Here is a 22,044-nt window from a genome sequence, read left to right on the forward strand (position 1 = left end):
CTTAATGGCGCGTCGCATTTCGCATGTACCAGGAAGTATCAGTGACTTGCAATTTTTTAAAACACAGATTTATGATATTTTGTATATTTTATTATTTCTGTCCTATTTATGTTATTATGTTTGTTTCATTTATAATAATTATATAATTTAAATTAGTGTTTTTCTTAATAATACGGGCGTATCTACTATTCGTAATGTTGTAGCTCTAAATCCTCTAAATCCACAGTTCCAGATTAAACCGTGACGTTTCCTACTTTGGCGGTAAAATAATCATAAAACGTTGGAGTCAGATCTCAAAATTGAAAAACACTCAAACCTCAAGGGCACCGCCAATATTTTAGGGAGTTACATCTGCACCTACGCACTATACGCATAATACCATAAAGTTTTTTATTTTTCAAATTCAAATCGCTCCGGTTATTGAAAATGCTTTATCATAAAAAAAACCTATGTGCTATGTGATAGGTCCCGTTGTTGCAGATTTATGCAGTTGCTCATATTATTTTGTGATTTTTTTCTAGGCAGGGGGGTGTACGATGTACGTGCACCTACTTGTACCCCCATCCCGGCACCCATGCTCATCTTCTAAACATTGTAAACGTTTATGCATCACCCAAATATATAATACCTCGGCAAGAAATCCATCCCAAGGCCAGTTCACGCTCAACACAAAGCCCGCAGTCACCCAGCTGTTGTTTCGCTGCGAGATTTCCTGCGGAAATAATTGTGCTGGAAATCGATTGTAAATATTTAATAGGTAAGGCGGAATCGCTGGTAAAATCTGGTACGTTCATTTCATAAAGTGGATTTTAATGTACTGGTGTTCGTACACCTCTGAAGTACGCTAAAGTATATAATATCAATAGTTTGTTAGAGGCAATATATATTGCCCTGACAGATTCACTGAAAATAGTTCGTGATATTAGTTTCAAATGAATCTATTGATTAAACAACACAATGAAATTAGAGAAACAGTGAAATAGAAAATACGTATAATTAATTTCTATTACAAATCAAATCAGAAAATTGAAATATCCTATCAGAATTTAGTTATTTGGTTTTATTGTATTTTTTAATTAATATTTCGTAATAACACTATGTAATAACAAATGATGGCTATATTAAACATAAAATACACGAACTGGAATAAAATAAAACATAACAGAAAAAAGATAGGCCTATGTCGGTAATAAACTCCCATAAAATATCCTGCGCGAAATAAGACAATTTAACTAAATGATTGATATAACTAGATAATCCTATAAGTATTATTTTAGCAAAATCTCTAGAACATAACTATGTTACAAATAAAGTAACAAATCATATAACAACTGAGTACGCATCCGCCATAGCACTTTCAATATTTACTTACTGTTGTGAGATTACGTACGTAAGTTACTTTAGATGGGCACATACTCGGAGACCCAACGTATAAGTTTTATGATGACGTCATTTCTACAACTATTTATTGTCCACTGTGTACAAGCCACTCTATATTCAAGCATAGCCTAGTTGGGCGTGGAATGGACTGCGGAGACGAATGTCCGCAGATTCAACCCACGGGTACCTCTGACTTTTTTAAAGTTATATGTATATTCTTTGTGAATTATAGCTTGCTTTAACGGTGAAAGAAAACTTCGTGAGGAAACTTATCCACCTGAGAAGTTCTCTATAGGAATTTTGAGGGTGCAGGAGGTCGATCAATCCGCACTAGGCCAGCGAGGTATACTAAAGCCTAATCCGTCTCAGTAGTAGAAGAGGCCCGTGCCCAGCAGTGGGACATATATAAATACAGGACTGATATTTTTATTTTACTATCGTAAAGTAAGCTAAATAAAAACAAAGGAAGGCCAATGTTACTTTCTAAAATTTATATGTTGTTACTATTTTTCAGCAAATACTCTGTCAGTTGTAGGAGTAAAGATGCGCTGAAGGGGCATAAATGATAGTCTTTGCTGCAATTTATTGATCCTGCGTTCCTTCCTTGGTTGTAAGCTTTCTTGAACACACCATGCGCCGATTCATCTTCAGCCTTCGGTTCTAATCTGTAACAAAATTGCAATCTAAATCGAACAAAACAATAATGACTTTTTATGAATACGCGAATGTCAGACATTAAAATTAAACAATTTTTGGGATTTTATCGCAGTTTTTATATTTTAATATTCTGCCGACGTTTCGAGGACTAGGTACCATAAACGTTGGATGAGACTCTAAGATTGTAAAGAAAATAATAATGTGATTGAAATTCATAGATAAAATAACTTTATTGTTTTTACGGAGAAACAAAATATCTTTTTTCCATTAAAATAGATCAATTTTGCGCTATTATTTATATTATATACAAACTGCGACAAAATCCGCAAAATATATAGTTTCATTCGTTTAACATTAGCGTAAATAAAAGAAATCATTATCTTCCATCCACATTACTTAAAAAGACTAAGTTAAATACCCAGTTTTATCTGGTATGTAATAATTTCGATCTACATTTCATTTATTTTTACCCATGAATAATTTACACCACTTATCCATACTTTTTGTTCACTAACAGCCATAGGTTGAATTAATTTGATGGAATTAACAATATAACGCTTTCATAAAAATTACAATAATAACAAAAACCCTAACACAATCACGTCCACTCGGAGTAAAATTATAACCATTTTATGAAGGTTTCGGAAGTTCATAACGCTATGAAAAGGTCATTTAGGTGATTCAGCACTTTTGTAACATGAAATTCGTTTTATATAGGTTATAGAGAAAGTAAAGAGGTAGTTATGATATCAGCGTTCAAAGTGAATGGAAATTTAAATTTAATTAAACTACATTACATAACTAAAACAACTTTATAACATAACTAAATCATGAATGAATTTGTTAAACTGCATGTTTAGAAAATACCTTTATTTACTTTTAGATGTTAAATTTAATGTTCGTTAGTTATCATACATTCCCGTCGTCATTATCTTTACAGATGCTTTTGAATACAAATTGCGTTACGAGCTCCTATTTTTCAACCGCGACTTAATGTCTATTGAGTACCCAATGAATATTTTTCTGTACCTAAGGCCGGAAAATAAGTAAGTCGGTGACTTAATAATCTCTAGCCCGCATAAGTATCCTCAATACAAAAATAATCAAGGATGAGTAGAAATAAGGATGCGAGGAGGATCGTGCCTCCGGAAATAGGTATCTTACATCTATAAATAATTATATTTACAATGAAATATAATGCACAATAGATAATCCTATGAATGAAAATATTTGTACCGTAAGTAGTCGTAAGAGACTTAATATTATTTATATATAGACGTTCGTATTGTTTATTTTTCTTTGTTGTAATGCCAGCAATATTTTTTTTTCTTTCTTTCTTACTTTATAAGGATACTAGCTTTTGCCCGCGGCTCCGCCCGCGTTATAAAGTTTTTTAAGTTGTTATAAAAGTAGTAGTTTCCCGGGAGCCTATGTGCTTCCCAGGGTCTCAAACTGTCTCCATACCAAATTTCATCTTAATACGTCGGGTAGTTTTTGAGTTTAACACGTTCAGACAGACAGATGCAGCGGGGAACTTTGCTTTATAATATATTTTTTAGAACTTTTAAAGTGGAACAATCCCGTCATACATTATTGTTGCATAACTTTAACCGTTTACGCAGCGCAGGCAACGGAAGCTCTCAAAACTTATAATTTTCCCCGTTTTTGCAACATGTTTCATTACTGCTCCGCTCCTATTGAATATAGCGTGATGATATATAGCCTATAGCACTCCAGGAACAAAGGGCTATCCAACACAAAAAGATTTTTTCAGTTCAAACCGGTAGTTCCTGAGATTAGCCATTACTGCTCCGCTCCTATTGGTCATAGCGTGATGATATATAGCTTATAGCGGTCCACAAATAAAGGGCTATTCAACACAACACGAATTTTTCAGTTGAAACCGGTAATTCCTGAGATTAGCCATTACTGCTCCGCTCCTATTGGTCATAGCGTGATGATATATGACTTTGAGCACTCCACAAACAAAGGACTATTCAACCCAAAAATAATTTTTCATTTCGAATCGGTAGTTCCTGAGATTAGCCATTACTGCTCCGCTCCTATTGAATATAGCGTGATGATATATAGCCTATAGCACTCCACGAACAAAGGGCTATCCAACGCAAAAAGAATTTTTCAGTTTGGACCGGTAGTTCCTGAGATTAGCCATTACTGTTCCGCTCCTATTGGGTATAGCGTGATGATATATAGCCTATAGCACTCCACGAACAAAGGGCTATCCAACGCAAAAAGAATTTTTCGGTTTGGACCGATAGTTCCTGAGATTAGCGCGTTCAAACAAACAAACAAACAAACTCTTCAGCTTTATATAATAGTATAGATGAGGATTTTTGCTCGAAGTAATGAATTTGGATCTTTTGTCACATAGATCACCTTCATTAACATAAAGGCTACTTTTATGCCTTTCAAAGTCGACAATGGTACTTACCGGGAATACTTTCACACGAACAGAGACGGTATTACGCTTTGATCAATAAATATGAAAATTCCCTCGATAACACCAAAAGATTCATAACATGTTTAGTATATTTCCATGACTTACGTAAGCATGTAGATGAAGCCGCGAACCAGTTCATTGTTCGGCGGCCGCGCCCCTAGCTCACAATAGAAGTAGCGAGCGCATTGTATCGGGTCATAAAACAGTATTCTTTTCCATCTTACACTTGGTTTCTGTAAATAATATTTAGAATTATTAAAAATCTTCAATAGACAACAATAGGAACAGCCAAAATCATGACATTCTTTTCTTGGCAAATTAGACTGTGGAAATAAATATATTATGAGATATCAACACTATAGTTATAGGGTATTTCGTTCAGATTTTGCTGTAGAAATCTGAATAGCCCTAAATTATTTCATTTCCCTGTCATTTCATTAATTATATTAAGGTAGCTAACTCAATGACATTAAATTGAATATATTAACTTTTTAAATAAATATACGAAATAAGTGTTATGTATGCTATATATTATATTTATAGCATACATAACACTTATTTCGTATATATCGACGGTTGAAAGGCTAATTGAATTAAGCGACGTTTATTTTAAAAAAAATCTACGACTTTAAAAAAACGTAAAATGAAGTGCTGATTTTAAATATGTATGAAACTGCGACACTACGCAAAAAGATGTCGCTTAACTCAAATAGACTTTCAACTATCGATTTCGTATCTTTTTTACATCTAATAAAATGTAACAAGCCAATTTTTAACCGACTTCAAAAAAAGGAGGAGGTTATCAATTCGACGTGAATTTTTTTTTTTTTTTTGTATGTTTGTTACCTCAGAACTCGCTCATTTATGAACCGATTTGGAAAATTCTTTTTTTATTCGAAAGAATTTCTCTCCAGATTGGTCCCATAAATTTTTTTTCAAGATCACTTCGGTAGTTTGGTTTTAAAATTAAAAAAACTAGAAAAATTATGTCGTCCAAGAAAACGAAATCGCAAATTTAGCTTTCCTGTGACGTATTTAGTTATGTTTTTGCATTGAGTTTGGTTGACTGTACTTCTCACATACTTATACATATAGAATAACATCCTTTCCCCGTGTCAGGGGTAGGCAGAGGCGTAACATTTCATCGCGATAGTCGTACTGTGTGTGAAACATATCAGTTGTGTTTTTGGGTTGGGTTTAATTGACTCTACTTCTTACATACATACATATATGTATATAGCATCACACCTTTTCCCCTTTTTAGGGGTAGGCAGAGATGTAACACCACAGCGCAATAGTTATAGTATGATCGAAATATATCAGTTGTGTTTTTGCTTTAGATTTGCTTGAATCTACTTCTTACATACATATATATAGCATCACATCTTTTCCCCGTGTCAGGGGTAGGCAGAGGCGTATAAATTCATCGCGATAGACGTATTGCGTGCGAAACACATTAGTTGTGTTTTTGCGTTGGGTTTACTTGATTCCACTTTTTACATACATACATATATGTAGCATCACACCTTTTACCCTTTTCAGGGGTAGGCAGAGGTGTTACACCACAGCGCGATAGTTGTCCTGTGAGCCAAATATAACAGTTGTGTTTTTGCGTTAGGTTTGCTTGAATCTACTTTTTACATACATATATATATATATATATATATATATATATATATATATATATATATATAGCATCACACCTTTTCTCCTTTTCAGGGGTAGGCAAAGGTGTAACTCCTCAGCGCGATAGTCGTATCGTGAGCGAAACACAACTATGCCATTGAAACGGTCTATTTTTTACTAACACAAAAAAGCAAAAAATAAAAATAATTTTAACAAAAATTAAACCGCCTTCAAAAACCACTCAAAACCAAAAATAATTTCACATAACAAGTATATATTTGATACCAATTTTGGAGTCGGTGCCTAATTAAAATTGCTAGTTAAGCTAGATAAATACATTAACGAATATACGAAAACAATGTGCTGCCAGCGTACAAAGTCAGCAAGTCAGATCGTCACCGGAGATAAACACATCGCCGCAGCACAGCAAATGGAAGCTATTAAGGAAATATTTAAATTTGTGAACTGTACACTACCCAAATTCTTCCCCTGTTACATATAGCTGGTCAAATGTGGTTGTATTACACTCCCTGCCTCGAAAAAAGAGGAAATAAAAAGATGAAACACCATACATGTGCTTGGTATTACACCTTTCACTGTGTATGTTGTAGTGATTTGAAAGAAATTTAGCTCAGAGATTGACTATGCAACGAATATAGCTAACTAGCTAAATTTTAATTAGGCACCGACTCCAAAATTGGTATCAAATATATACTTGTTATGTGAAATTATTTTTTGGTTTGGAGTGGTTTTTGAAGGCGGTTTAATTTTTTGTTAAAATTATTTTTATTGTACATTATAGATGTTGAAAAAAACTAATATGCGGGTCTTTATTACAGCAAAAACTCTTTATTACAAAAAGACAAACCAATTGTTTTTTTATAATTTTTATCTATCTGCCTGTCGATCTCTTTATATAGCTGTATCATCACGCAAAACTGCTGCATGGAATTCAATGCAACTTTCACCGATAGAGGTCTAATTTAAAATATAGGCTCAATTTTATCTCGAGAAAATATAAAGTGGTAATATTGTTCCGGAAGAAATATTTTTAAATAGGCGGAGCCGCGTGCAAATCTACTTATGTAAAGTAATATTATACACTCTTTAATTAATTCTCTACAAAAATCCCAACAAAAATATGTTCATAATTAATTTATCAAAAATAGCGGTATATAAAACATTTTTTGGCTAAGTTTAATTAAAATTCGTTTGAAACTCACATGCTTATCTCTACAAGCTCAGATAATTCCTATAGATATTGTGAAATTCACGGCAAAAAATTGTAATTTTATGAAAACTCGTCGGTGGAAACTTGGCTTCCCTTTGTGATGATATTCAAAAGGACTACATGTTCAATCTGGTTACGTATTTTCCATTTTTGTATCGGATTTGTATTTGGTCGGATTTAGAAGCTAACAGATGAGAACCTTAAATATTTTATTAATATAAAATTTTAATTTTTGTGTTTATATTTTTGGTTGTCACCAAAAATAGCGTGCGTTCTTTGGCACGACTTTGAGGTCCCGAATTTGAATCCCGAAGCGATATTGTATTTTTCTGAACTAGCTCTGGATGATGAATATCATACGATAGGCTTGCTCCCTATCACGTAATGGGACGGGATACACAGGCGATGAGTGGGTGCCCTGGTTACAACTCTGTCTATTAATACGTGATGCGTGTTAGTTTGTTTTTGTAGAAAATATAATATGTTAAATACTTGGCTATTTGCGGCTTCACCGGCGTGTATAGACCTTCGCAGATTGTCACATTGAAATCCTTTTAGGATAAAAAGTAGGCCATGTTATCAGTACATTGTCTATAGATGTATAAGTATAAAATTTAGTCTATAATGGTTAAGCATTTATGCATTTACTCTTAATAACACCAATCCTGCCAAACAACAACCAATCATGTTTACAATATTTTTCATTTATAATATTAGTATTTTACATGTTTCATAAAATATATTTCGCATAGACAAAATTATAATATGTACTTTATATGTCAAAAGTTACGGTCAAAATTTGAAAATTTCACCTTACACTCGATTATTTTTTACGGTGCCAAAAAACCGTATTGCACATTCTTATTACCATAGAACTCTTTAAGTATTCCGCACCGAACTCCACCACACAGAAACATTTCTCACGAACGCTTTGTCAAGTTTATCTTTACTTACAAAATATTGTTCATGCCTGTACAAAAGGGAAATATTCTGCTCTATTTTTAGTTTTATTTGCACTAGTGGCCTCCGTAGACGTTATCCTGCTATAGTCGCGTTCTTTTATTGCTTTGAATGACGAGACGTGCTTGCCGTTCGCCTGAAGGTAAGCGATACGCCTATAAACAGTAGAACCATCATCCAACACCTTGAATTACAAAGTTTGGTAATTCACTCCTGAGACATGATATGTTAAGACTGTTCCGGATTCGACATTCACGAATATGTTTGAATAATAATATGTATTATGTATTACTGTCTCTATGGCGTAGTTGTATCGTGTGCGTGGTTCCACACGTTCCGGAGAATACCAAGTCGAGCCTTTGTCAGGGATATCACGTTTTATATTAGGTCTTTATGCTCAGTATTAGCCCCATGTCCGAAATGTATGCCCAATGTGCTAAGCTGATATATGTAATAATCTCGCCGCCTATCACATCAAGGAATGGAACATACTTGGCGAAAAATGGATCTCCATTGCCTAGGTTGCACCCCTACCTACCTCACCGGAGATGAATACAAAACAAACAAAAAAGAGAACATATATCTCTTTTTTGTTTGTTTTGTATTATTGCAGATGTTGCGCAACCTGAAGGAACTTGATTAATTATAACATGACAATTTTTATTATTCCGATTATTCAAGTCATATTTAGATAAACAAGCTATTTCGCTATATAATGAGTTACGTCAAGATTTGCGTAGATTCAGTACTTTGATTTCTATTGATTTAGAACGTTTTCAACTTGCAATTTTAGGACATGTACTACATACAACGTCACCTTTGAATGACGCAATCTTAAGAAAATCATATTTTTCTACTAAACAACATTACTTATTTAAGTCTATCTGAAAATGAGCACTATTTCTACTTTTTTAAATCTTTAATCCCGTTTCTGATATCCGGTTTCTACCTTCTAGCATATAATGGTTGCTCCTATGACTAAAAATATATATAAACTAGCTTTTGCTCGCGGCTTCGCCTGAATGTAATTTTTTACAGGATGCAAGTCCCGCTCTATCTTTTCTGGGTTAAAATGCAGCATATATTTTAAGACACCTTTCCAGCAATTCATCATTGAAAATTGCATTCAATTCCTCGCAGGAGTTCTTGCGTAATACGTGTACAAACATCTAGACAGTCAGATAAAAATTCTAGAAACTGTTGTTTTGCCTTCTATTGGTCTAATAAATACCCTTATAAGTTTATCTTCAATATCTATAATGTACATACATCGGTATTTGCCCGCGTGATTTAGTTTTCCGGCATAAAAATCCCGCTATATATTTTCCCGGGATAGACCGTAGCCTATAACTTCCCAGGGTTTTAAACTATCTCCATATCGAATTTCATAAAAATCCGTTAAGTAGACTTTGCAAAAAAACGATCATATACAGAAAGACAGAAAAGGGGATGATTTTATTTCTTTTAATAAAAAATATAATATAAATAAAAACATACCACGTGCGTTTGTGAAGTGACGTCGCGTTTATACAAGAAGCGTAGAAACTTTGCTGCCGCTGTCAGTGCTTGATAATCCTGGACTAAAAGGTGGATGGAGTACAAAACTCCAAGAAGTAACCCGAGTAAGATGATTAATCTGAAAAAAGAAAATTATAAAAAACTAGCTCTTTTACGTAATTTCAAGCGTATAGAAGTTCTTTTCTATGTGTAGCTCAGATAATACTTAGAAGTCTTTCATCTGTCTATGAAAGTTTCGTCAAATGGGTTTAGCAGTTAGTTGTGTTGCAGGTGTAGCGTATGCATCCATCAGACAAAAGAAAATGAAGTCTTAGTTTATGTTTCAGAAACATGCAGTAACCAAACAATGATAATAAAACCTTAATTTCTAAATCATAAACATTTTAACTGTATTTGTAAAGATTCATAGAATTCCGGGAAATCGAGAGCAGCACATTATTTTGATAATAACAATTCAAAATGTCGAGCGGCGATAGCCTAGTTGGGTGTGTAACGGGCTGCCGACACGAAATTCCGCAGGTTAAAATCCCAAGCCCTGGGATCTGGACGCCAAAGCTCTCTCCGACACTTTCCATTGGAGGGAGGGGGCGTTCAGCCGCGGGCAGAGTCCGGCCTCGAAGGAGGTGGAGGCCATGATGAAGGCCTCTCTACGGCGAGCCGCCGTGGAGGACTGGCGTCTCAGGCTGGATGCCCCGTCAGCGGGGCTCCGGACTGTCACGGCAGTGCGTCCTGTGTCTTTGCCGAATGGCTGGACAGGCGCCACGGCGTGGCAACATTTCGCCTGACGCAGGTACTCTCCGGGCATGGCTGCTTCGGTGAATATCTGTGTTAGTAGTAGTAGTAGTAGTAGTAGTTAGTAGTTAGTAGGGGTAGATGAGTCTGCCGTGTGTCACCATTGTGACAACTGCCCGCGAGATACGGCCCAACACCCGTTGGAGTCTTGCCCAGCCTGGGACGAGGAGCGCAGCACTCTCGTTTCAGTCGTCGGAGGAGACCTGTCGCTGCCGGCTGTGATCGCTTCCATGATCGGCAGCCAGGAGGCCTGGCGTGCGGTGGCCCACTTCTGCGAGGTGGTCTTCTCGCAGAAGGAGAGTGCCGAGAGGGAGGGAGAGGATCCCTCCCGTCGTCAGAGGAGACGTAAGATGCGCCGGGTGGACGACTGACCGGCGTCTCTCGCCCTGTGGATTGGGGGCGTTTGGAGAATTTCACCACGGTATTGCCTGCCTGTCGTAAACGATGGGGGTCATCGGCAGGGGGCTGTCCGCCCTAGGGCATTTTTATGCGTCTTTGCACAATTTTCAGTTGACCCCCGGGATGTATGGCAGTGTGCAGTTGGCCTCATGCTGCCGTAGACGCCGAGGGCGGCCTTCGGTGCGTGGGGGATTCCGAGCCCCCCCATTGGAGACGGGCCGCACTAGGCGGCACCGCGCAGGGACGGCTATGGATGTCGACTTAGACATTTCTGTCGGAGGAAGCCCGCAGTCGTCCCTAATGCGCCGAAGAGGGCCACCGCGGAGTTTTAGTTGGTATGCCGTGCGTTGTATATAGGTTAGGGATTCGGCCCGGCACGGCGGCGGCGGCGCAACGCCGGGTCGTAAGCCACGGTGACCCCAACACAACCGCTCAGTCGCCCCCCACAAAGGCTGGGCGGCAGTCGTAAGACACTTTCTCTCCGCGAAAACAAAAAAAAAAAATTTCACATCCCAGGGGCATACACTTTTCTAAAATTATGTGTGTATTCTTTGTGCATTATCGTTTGCTTTAACGCAGAAGGAAAACATCGTGAGGAAACTTGCATACCTGAGAAATTCTCCAAGAATATTGAGGGTATGTGAAGTCTGCCAATCCGCACTAGGCCGGCGTAATAGACTAAGGCTTAACCCTCTCAGTAATAGAGGAGGCCCGTGCCCTGCTGGGCACGGGCCTCCTCTATTACTGAGAGGCGCACTGCTGTGCGACAGTATATGATACGGGACTGATGTTAATATTATTATAATTCAAAATGTGATATCCTGATCTCTAATGTCTGCTTTTTTTTCTATTACCATTTCAAAATCCTCTTTTATGAGAAAAAAATTTAGAAGCAATGTTATTTCTCAGCTAATTTATCTTGTAAAAATCTATAACGCTTAGGAGCTATTGAACTAGAACGATATATTTTATATTTTCTACTTCATATATATATACATGTTCTAATAACGGACTTATTATAAGCATTTTCTATCAATAAACATACACTGAAACAATGATAAACAAATACTACAGTTTGCTTTAGAAGTGTATTTTGCTCTCAGTTTTTAGTTGGGTGAAGTAAAAGCTGGAAAGGAGAGTGCACTAATTGACGGACTTATTATAAGCATTTTCTATCAAAAAACCTACACTGAAATAATGATAAAAAAATACTACAGTTTGCTTTAGAAATGTATTTTGCTCTCAGTTTTTAGTTGGGCGGAGTAAAAGCTGGAAAGGAGATGACACTAATTGGATATGATGATGGAGCAGTATGTCGCGAAATTGACGCCGGGAATTTTGTTAAGTTAAATATAACACACTTTTCGGATAAAATACTAACATATTAATACTGGTAAAGTTTTAATGAGAAATATAATACTACTTTTCGTTAGTCGATACAATCTGGAACCTACTCCACTTGCCATCAGGTCACTGTCGTGCGAGTATAGAAGCAGTTACATAGACCATGCAGTTACTCCTTTTTAAGGGCAGACAGACATAAAACATCTACATTTCGCCTTTTATCATTTATCCTGTGTAAAATCGTCAAGTATCTTCTTGGAATCATTCAAGTTCCTATTTACGGAATCACTCAAGTTCCTATTTATCCATATCGACGCTTGAAAGGCAATCATATCTAAACGACGAATATGTAAGGTAATATAATTTTCAGTTGGAAATACCACGATACAAAACAGCTGTAATAAAATTTTATATGGATGATCAATAAATGAGCGAAGCAGGATGATTTTACCTATAAGTGCGAACATGGTTATGAAGTAACAATGTTATGTTTATAATATGTTAAGTATATTTATAGAATACAACTGGTAGTATTTTATTTTGGTAGTAAAGTAAGTAATCTAGAGAGAAATGTTTAACCTGGTAGGAGAATAAAATATGTACATAAAATATCAATGGTTAATTCTAAAATTGTACCAACTTCTCATCGTTATCTACGTCGTGTGGTGTATAGAAATTATGATTATTTAATGCAGGTTTATACCCAATTTGTAAGGTGTTTGCCAACATACAACTATTCAAATTAAGATTCTCAGTCTAATTAAAGTATTTATAATGCCTTCCAGGTTAGTTAATAACTTTGTTAGGATAATTCTGTTATTATTTCTATTAACATTGAGCCACAACTTCGAACTAGGTTGGTTCATAACAAATTTTGAGAATAGCAGCGTATCCAAATAATAAGAATTACAATCGATCATCGAATAAAGATTAAGATAATATCTATAATATATATAAAAATGAATCCCTATTTCCCTTGGTCACGGCATCACGCGTGAACGGCTGGACCGATTTCACTTTGTTGTATTTTTTTGTTGTATTTGGTATTGTCAGGATATGGTTCTTATGAAAGAAAAAAAATTGCGCAAAGAATTAGAAAATTTAAGAAAACTTAACGAAAATATTATATTATACCTATAACTGTCAATTGTTTGAAATAACTGTCAGCGATTGACAGAATGCGCACTGCAAAATCATAGTTAAGACGGGACAACGTCTGTCGGGTCAACTGGTAAAGGTATAAAATCATAATTAGCGTCATCCATTCCATCCGGAGTGATGAGTTAAAATATAAAAAAAAAAAACAATTCTACTATTTCCGCGATATGTTAAATTAAAAATAACATTTTGATGGACAATTAACATTTAAGAAAAGTTGTTACGAGAAACCATTTGCAAACGACCTTTTTTGTTTTCAAATTTCGAAACACTCTTCGAATTTCTCCGAATAATTCCGGTCTCACGCTCGAAACGTCTTTTGTGTGCGGGAGAATTTTAATTAATTATCAAACCCTTTGTGTTTTACTTCAAGGAGACGAATATCTTAAATCAGTAGTTATCTTAAAAAAACACTCGGAACGTTATAATAGTGAAAGCACTTAAATTACAAATATAATAACATGTCTTACCTATCTATCTATACAAGTATATAAAGCTAAAGAGTTTGTTTGTTTGAACGCACTACTCTCGGGAACTACTGGTACGAATTGAAAAAATATTGAGTTGGATAGCCCATTTATTGAGGATAGCTGTAGGCTATATAACATCACCCTATGACCAAAAGGAGCGGGGCATCATGAAAAATGTTGCAAAACCGGAGAGAATTTATTCCTTTTGAGCGCTTCCGTTGCGTGCGCTGCGTAAACAGTTAAAGTTACGCAACAATAGTATTGATAATGTCAGAATTCCTCTTATAAAGTTCTAAATAATTAAAACAAAGTCTCCTACCGCATCTGTCTGGCTGTCAGAACGCGATTAACTCAAAAACTAATAATCAATACTTTTAATCTCGGGAAATGTTTTCACGCGGGCAAAACCGCGAGCAAAACCGAGTTGTAATATATAAAGACGATGTATTATGAACAGAATTGACTAGAACAAACTACCTTCAGTTATATTATTCTAATACATAGTCTACGTCACTATCAGTTAATATGTTTCTCGATATGTCTAGGTTGATTAATTCGTCATGCGACCAGACTATAATAATCTCGATTCGATTACATATAGTCTCGTCTGAGTATCTATATACATGCATTAGATTGGAATTTGTAAGATTATGTATAAGAAAGACTATTTATTTGGAAATGTTCAGTGATATTTTATTTCGTGGTTCGCCTTCCCGAAGATATAGTCACGCGCTTAAATATAGAAAATCCATTTTATACACCAAGATCAGTTCCATAAAAAATGATATAAAATCAAACGCGTCCCTTCCAGCAGTTAACACGCCCGTAAACAAGCAAGGTAATTTATTGGGGTTGCGAGGAAACTACTCGGTTCAGGTAAAATTCCTTGACTGATGCAAGATTTTTACGAATGAATTTATGTTGTTAGCTTTTCATTTCTTTTATCCCTTCTCAGGACCACGATGGTGGTCTCTCTGGAAAATATATGGACTTTTTATTTAGCGTCTCTACTGTCCATATATAACATCACTCAGGAAATTACAAAGCGTGTGTTTGTATATTGAGATAGATCTTGTCTATATAGAAACAGTATTGAGGCCAAACAAAGCTTTGAAGCACTGGCCTTCCTCGTTCAGTGAGATATTAAATGGTGAACCCATCAAATGGTAGTAGGCAAGGTTGCAAAGCCTTGAACACCGACGAAGAATAGCTAGCTTGTCGGTTTTTTACCGGATATATTTCGGAGAGTATGCCGTGGAATTACACAATTTAATTCGCCTCAGCCCTTTCTATCATCGGACGACAAGAAACACGGCGAATCGTCACCGCTACATGGTTGACGTTCCACCGGTGCGCACTGTTATACCCCAGCCTTGTATGGAATATTGTTTAGTCACATCCCTAGCCTTTTGCTGACTTAGCGGTTTGTCATGGCTTGGGATGGGCAGTATAAAATCGAGGCAGTGTTTTCTCAACATCGGTCCGGGTCGGTCATAATCCTAATAGTAATTCTTAATTATTGTTTTCTATATTCAATGCCGAGTGATTGTCAAGGCTCATTTAATATATATAAATTCAGTGTGTATTAATTATTTTTTTTAAAACCTTTCAAAGACCCGTATAATAGCACGAAGCGTTTTGGCTCCACATTTATCATACGCACTGCTAAAGAATGGAAATCTTTGCCGGAATCTATATTTCCCGATAATTAAAACCTGGGCATCTTCAAGTCACGAGTGAATAAGTATCTTCTAGGCATGCGTGCTCCAACGTAGACCACATCATCACTTACCATCAGGCGAGATAGTGGTCAAACGCACGCTTATTAGACATAAAAAAAATTACCAAGGGTTGTATAGAAGATAAGTTTTTACAATCTTTAACGCAAATATAAAATAAAACAATATGTCGGAACGACATTCTAGTGATAGACTTACTGATCGGATATGTTATTTCCATTTTTTTACTTTGAATGACGAGACGAGTTTGCCGTTCGCCTGATAGTAAGCGATACGACCGCTCATAAACAGTAGAAACACCATTCAACACATAGAATTATAAAATATTGTTTGGTATTCCATTGCGCTCGCCATCTTGAGACATGAGATGTTAAATTTCATTATGTCCAGTAGTTACACTGGTTACAATGTTTTATTATGATTTACGATTTTAGAAAGGTATCATGTCCACGGCCCCAGGTATTGGTCCGGTTGGTAGCAACTGTAAGTCGCAATGTCCTTTAAATCAACACACTAGCAATAAACTGTCATTTAGTACCAGAAATAGACAAAGCCGTAGTACTTATCTAGACGGATATATTTACCTAACTCAATCATATATACAAATAGTATATTTATACAAGAGACATCGTTAATTGAATTCAATAAATTCCAAACTTTATGAAGAAGTTGCTAGAGCGTTTGGAACAATGGAGTTAGCATACACTTCCAATCGGCCTCGGCGGAATTCTATATTCGTTAGTAATTCACTCCAAGTTTGACAGGCTCGAACTCTTTTTGTAACCTTTGTGGCATGTATTACAAATAGTTTGTGATAATATGGTTCTTGATCAATAAAAAAATATATATATAAAAAAAACACTATAATTTGGCGAAAAATATAATTTATAAATAATAATTCTTATTACTTGGATACAAAGTTTTTTTTCCCTTAAACACAATTTTTTACATTCCAATTTCATGTTCTAACAAGGATCACGTTACTAAGTTTCCTGTACAGTTGATTATAATCTGAATCCCAAACAAAAGTTAAAGTTTAAAGGAGATTGTAATTACTACTTTCATACATAAATTAACAGTCTGACGCCACAGTAAGGCACATTTTCTGTGTCGGAATATAGCTGGAACAGAGACGTTGATTTAAAACTAAATGTACTACAGCAGCTATACTTAACCTTCAACGCGTTGAGCATTTTCAAATGGCCTTAAAAAAAGTCCACTAAAACTAAAAATAATTATTCCAAAATCGCTTGAGCGGCATGGTAACCTTATAAAAATAAAGTGATTTCATTTAATTAAAATCAAAATGTAATTACGTTTTAAGACACTTAACTATGACAATGAATTTACATTGTGGCCCGCCGCGCCGTACCCATAACAAAGACGCCTTATGTCCCGAATAAAAATGATTGATATGATTACTAGAGCACTAAAGCTATTTTTTTATTTAGATAGCCCATGGAAACAAGAGAATTATGAAACTATTGACATTAGAAGCTGTCGCAAAAATGTTAATGATATATTTGAGCTTTTGCTTGAGGCTGTACTCGCGTGAAAACGTTTTTCCGGGATAAAATTACCGCTTTGTGTTTTTCCGAGATAAAATAGAGTCTATATTTTAAGTTAGACCTCTAAAAATACATTTGTAGAAAAGGCTAGTAATACATTCCTAAAAACTTATTTTTGGTTTTATTGTTGAATGAATAAAAACCCTTATATACATTTTTCTTCAATATCTATCATGTAGACATAGGCCTTTTTTTTTTTTTTTTTGGTTTCGCGGAGAAAGTCCCTTATTACTACCGCCCAGCCTTCGTGGGGGGCGACTGAGCGGTTATGCTGGGGTAACCGTGCCTTACAGCCCGGCGTTAAGCCGCCCGGATTTGATGACGACCTTCGGGCGACCGCCGGGCCGAGTCCCTAACCCTATATACAGCTAACCTATGCACGGCCTACCAGCTAAAACTCCGCGGTGGCCCTCTCGGCGCATTAGGGACGACTGCGGGCTTCCTCTGACGGAAGTGTCTAAGTATTCGTCCGCAGTCGCCCCTGCGCGGTGCCGCCTTGCGGCCCGTCTCCTATAGGGGGGTGGGAGGGGGGGGGGGGTTGTCTCAGAAGCCCCCGCGCACCGAAGGACGCCCCCGGCGTCTACGGCAGCATGAGGCCAACTACACGCTGCCGTCCATCCAGGGGGTCAACCGAAACATGTGCAAAAGTGCACAAAAATGCACTAGGGCGGACAGCCCCCTGCTGCCCGCCGACGACCCCCTTCGTGGCCCCTATTAGTCGCCTCATGTAGACATAGGCCTGTTAAATTTTTATTACATTTTTCAGTTGGTACAATATGTATTGTTGTTAAATTAAGATTTGTTAACAAGTTTTTTTGTATTCACACACAGATTGTTTGTCCTAACGACATTTAAAACACGGATTACATCGATTGTTTTTATAAACCATTATTAATAATATAATAATAATATCAGCCCTGTATTATATTATACTTGCCCACTGCTGAGCACGGGCCTACTCTACTACTGAGAGGGATTAAGCCTTAGTCCACCACGCTGGCCTAGTGCGGGTTGGTAGACTTCACACACCTTCGAAATTCCTATAGAGAACTTCTCAGATGTGCAGGTTTCCTCACGATGTTTTCCTTCACCGTTAAAACGAACGATAAATTCACAAAGAATACACACATGATTTTTTAGATTTGTCAGAGGTGTGTGCCCTTGAGATTTGAACCTGCGGACATTCGTCTTGGCAGTCTGTTGCACACCCAACTAGGCTATCGCCACTTAAACCATTAATATTAATATAAAAACTGACTTAAGGTGGTAATCTAAATGACTGGCTTAATCAGTCATGGCTGTCAATTTACAGAAATCCTAATCCCCCAAGCAGTTTAAAGTAAATTTTGAGTTTTATTAATAATTATTCCACTCAATCAAGATCTAAATTCAGATGGAATTTAATCTTAACCTACATTTCGACCTCCCGAATGAGAACTAATTAGAAATTTTCAACCAGCAACCCGCCATTCAGTCGAACGCCGGATTTTGTCAAATAAAATGACTGCCTATGAACTTTCGGATGACAATTTGTTAACAAGTTGGCAATATTCTGATTGAAAAAGTATTGGATAAATATTTATATATTAGGGACTTCAGAGTCACTTTTTGGCCGAACTGTTTTATTAAGGTCTTTGGCACATGAAGCTTTGCAAAACTCTTTTGATATTAGAAAAGTTTTGAACAAAATACATAATCTACTTTAAACACCGCTATATTTTACATAAAGATTTTTATGTATACTAACTAGTTGGGGGTGGATCGGTCTCAGATTCTAAACCCGCAACTCTAACTTTTTTTAAATTATGTGTGTATTCTTTGTGAATTATCGCTTGCTTTTACGGTGGAGGAAAGCATCGTGAGGAAGCCCGCATATTTTAGAAGTTTTCTGTAATAATTGTAAAGGCGTGAAGGAATATATTAGTTTTATATAACTGTCAATTGCTTGAAATAACTGTCAGCGATTGACAGAAAGCGCGTTGCTAATTCATAGTTAAGACGGGACAACGTCTGTCGGGTCAACTAGTATAATATTAGTTGTAATAAAAATAATTTTAACAAAAAATTAAACCGCCTTCAAAAACCACTCAAAACCAAAAAATAATTTCACATAACAAGTATATATTCGATACCAATTTTGGAGTCGGCGCCTAATTAAAATTGCTAGTTAGCTATATTTATTGCATAGTCCATCTATGAGCTAAATTTCTTTCAAATCAATTAAAAGGAGTAGGTTTGCGTGTACGACAACATACACAGTGAAAGGTGTAATACCAAGCACATGTATGGTGTTTCATCTTTTTATTTCCTCTTTTTTCGAGGCAGGGAGTGTAATACACCCACAATTGACCAGCTATATGTAACAGGGGAAGAATTTAGGTAGCGAACAGTTCACAAATTTAAATATTTCCTTAATAGCTTTTGCTGTGCTGCGGCGATGTGTTTATCTCCAGTGACGATCTGACTTGCTGACTTTGTACGCTGGCAGCACATTGTTTTCGTATATTCGTTAATGTATTTATCTAGCTTAACTAGCAATTTTAATTAGGCACCGACTCCAAAATTGGTATCCAATATATACTTGTTATGTGAAAGTATTTTTTTGTTTTTGGTGGTTTTTGAATGCGGTTTAATTTTTTTTTTAAATTATTTTTATTTTTGCTTTTTGTGTAAGTAAAAATAGACCGTCTCAATGGCATAGTTGTGTTTCGCTCACGATACGACTATCGCGCTGAGGAGTTACACCTCTGAGTACCACTGAAAAGGGGAAAAGGTGTGATGCTATATATGTGTATGTAAGAAGTAGATTCAAGCAAACCTAACGCAAAAACACAACTGATATTATTTTGCTTAGAGTACAACTATCGCGCTGTGGTGTTACACCTCTGCCTACCCCTGAAAAGGGGAAAAGGTGTGATGCTATATATATGTATGTATGTAAGAAGTAGAGTCAACAAAACCCAACGCAAAAACACAACTAATGTGTTTCGCACGCAATACGTCTATCGCGATGAATTTATACGCCTCTGCCTACCCCTGACACGGGGAAAAGGTGTGATGCTATATATATTTATGTAAGAAGTAAATTCGAGGAAGCCTAATGCAAAAACACAACTGATATATTTCGATCATACTATAACTATTGCGCTGTGGTGTTACATCTCTGCCTACCCCTAAAAAGGGGAAAAAGTGTAATGCTATATACATATATGTATGTATGTAAGAAGTAGAGTCAATTAAACCCAACCCAAAAACACAACTGATATGTTTCACACACAGTACGACTATCGCGATGAAATATTACGCCTCTGCCTACCCCTGACACGGGGAAAAGATGTTATGCTATATGTATAAGTATGTGAGAAGTACAGGCAACCAAACTCAAATGCAAAAACATAACTAAATACGTCACAGAAAAGCTAAATTCGCGATTTCGTTTTCTTGGACGACATAATTATTCTAGTTTTTTTAATTTTAAAACCAAACTACCGAAGCGATCTTGAAAAAAATTTTATGGGACCAATCTGGAGAGAAATTCTTTCGAATAAAAAAAAAATTCCAAATCGGTTCATAAATGAGCGATCTATGAGGTAACAAACATACAAAAAAAAAAAAAAAACACGTCGAATTGATAACCTCCTCCTTTTTTTTGAAGTCGGTTAATAAATAGTTTCATTTCACTCCGTCACCAGAAAATCTTAGCTGATTTCCTAGTTACAACTGTGCGTACCTTAGAGATGAAAGCGTCATGAATGCGTTTCTTTCCTTTATTTGATTATGATCAATATTATATTAACCTCGTCAATAAAACGCAGGTAAATTACCGATAAAGTACACCATTAATAAGTTAATTCTCATTGAATTATTTTATTATACAGATGTAAGAAAAACTTTTATTTTATCATTATTAAATTATGAGTAGCTCAAGTATACATCACAAGAATTGAGAGAAGTATTGGACATGGATATAGACTACATTCAGAAATTTTGAAGTTTCTCAATCGTATTAACGAAACAACAGAGTGTTGATTACTTTGTTATTTGTGGAAGTCGAAAGTTTATTTAGTCATCAATTCGATGAAATGACGAATTCGTTATGTCGATATATTTTAACTATTGTATATTATTTACTATTACGAGATCAAATTCGATAAAACAGTATGTGCATAATTCATAGTAAACTTTAATCATAGCTTAAAACCGTCGAAGTACCCATTTATTTTATAATTGCTGTCAGTTCACTATATTAAAAAACAAAAAAAAAAATTAGGTTAGAATTAAGTGCAAATATTTACCTCTAATAATATTAATTAAAAAAGTATTATGTATTTGAAAAAATGTACCAATACATTCTGGACTTAAAATTAAAATAACAAAAATATTTTATCTTACTTGATACCCATGTTAGTAATCGCGTTCACACCACAAAACAACCACAAAACAATGAAATACCTAGACATGCTTTCCGACGCTGATTAAATTTGTAAATGCCATTGCGCTGCATATCCTCATAGGTACTCCAGTATTATCGTATTATCCAACCGCATGAATAATATCCTAATTCACATCTAAATTGAATATTTCGACGACTTCTCAAATCGGTCGTATTACAGGCGTTTCGCATCGAGGAAAGTGGCCGGGTAGAACGAGTTTGTATAATTTCCTCAAAAGATTACCAACTTGCAGACTGGCAGACCCGGTTATATTGCCTGCGCGGTAGATTTGTGAAGATTATGAAGCC

At 36.0% G+C, this 22,044-nt stretch overlaps 1 protein-coding gene across 1 annotated transcript; it reads right to left on the reverse strand.

Annotated features, from left to right (window-relative positions):
- Positions 1 to 1,841: 1,841 nt before the first annotated feature.
- LOC115443061 lies at positions 1,842 to 21,771 on the reverse strand. Its single transcript, XM_037442517.1, has 4 exons — positions 21,696 to 21,771; positions 9,813 to 9,951; positions 4,604 to 4,731; positions 1,842 to 2,045 (listed from the first exon to the last, which is right to left on the reverse strand). Exons 1-4 carry the CDS (start codon positions 21,761 to 21,763, stop codon positions 1,871 to 1,873), a joined length of 510 nt encoding a protein of 169 aa, XP_037298414.1. The 5' UTR covers positions 21,764 to 21,771; the 3' UTR covers positions 1,842 to 1,870.
- Positions 21,772 to 22,044: the final 273 nt, after the last annotated feature.

The sequence above is a fragment of the Manduca sexta genome, chromosome 24, assembly GCF_014839805.1.
Source record: "Manduca sexta isolate Smith_Timp_Sample1 chromosome 24, JHU_Msex_v1.0, whole genome shotgun sequence".
Lineage (NCBI taxonomy): Eukaryota > Metazoa > Arthropoda > Insecta > Lepidoptera > Sphingidae > Manduca > Manduca sexta.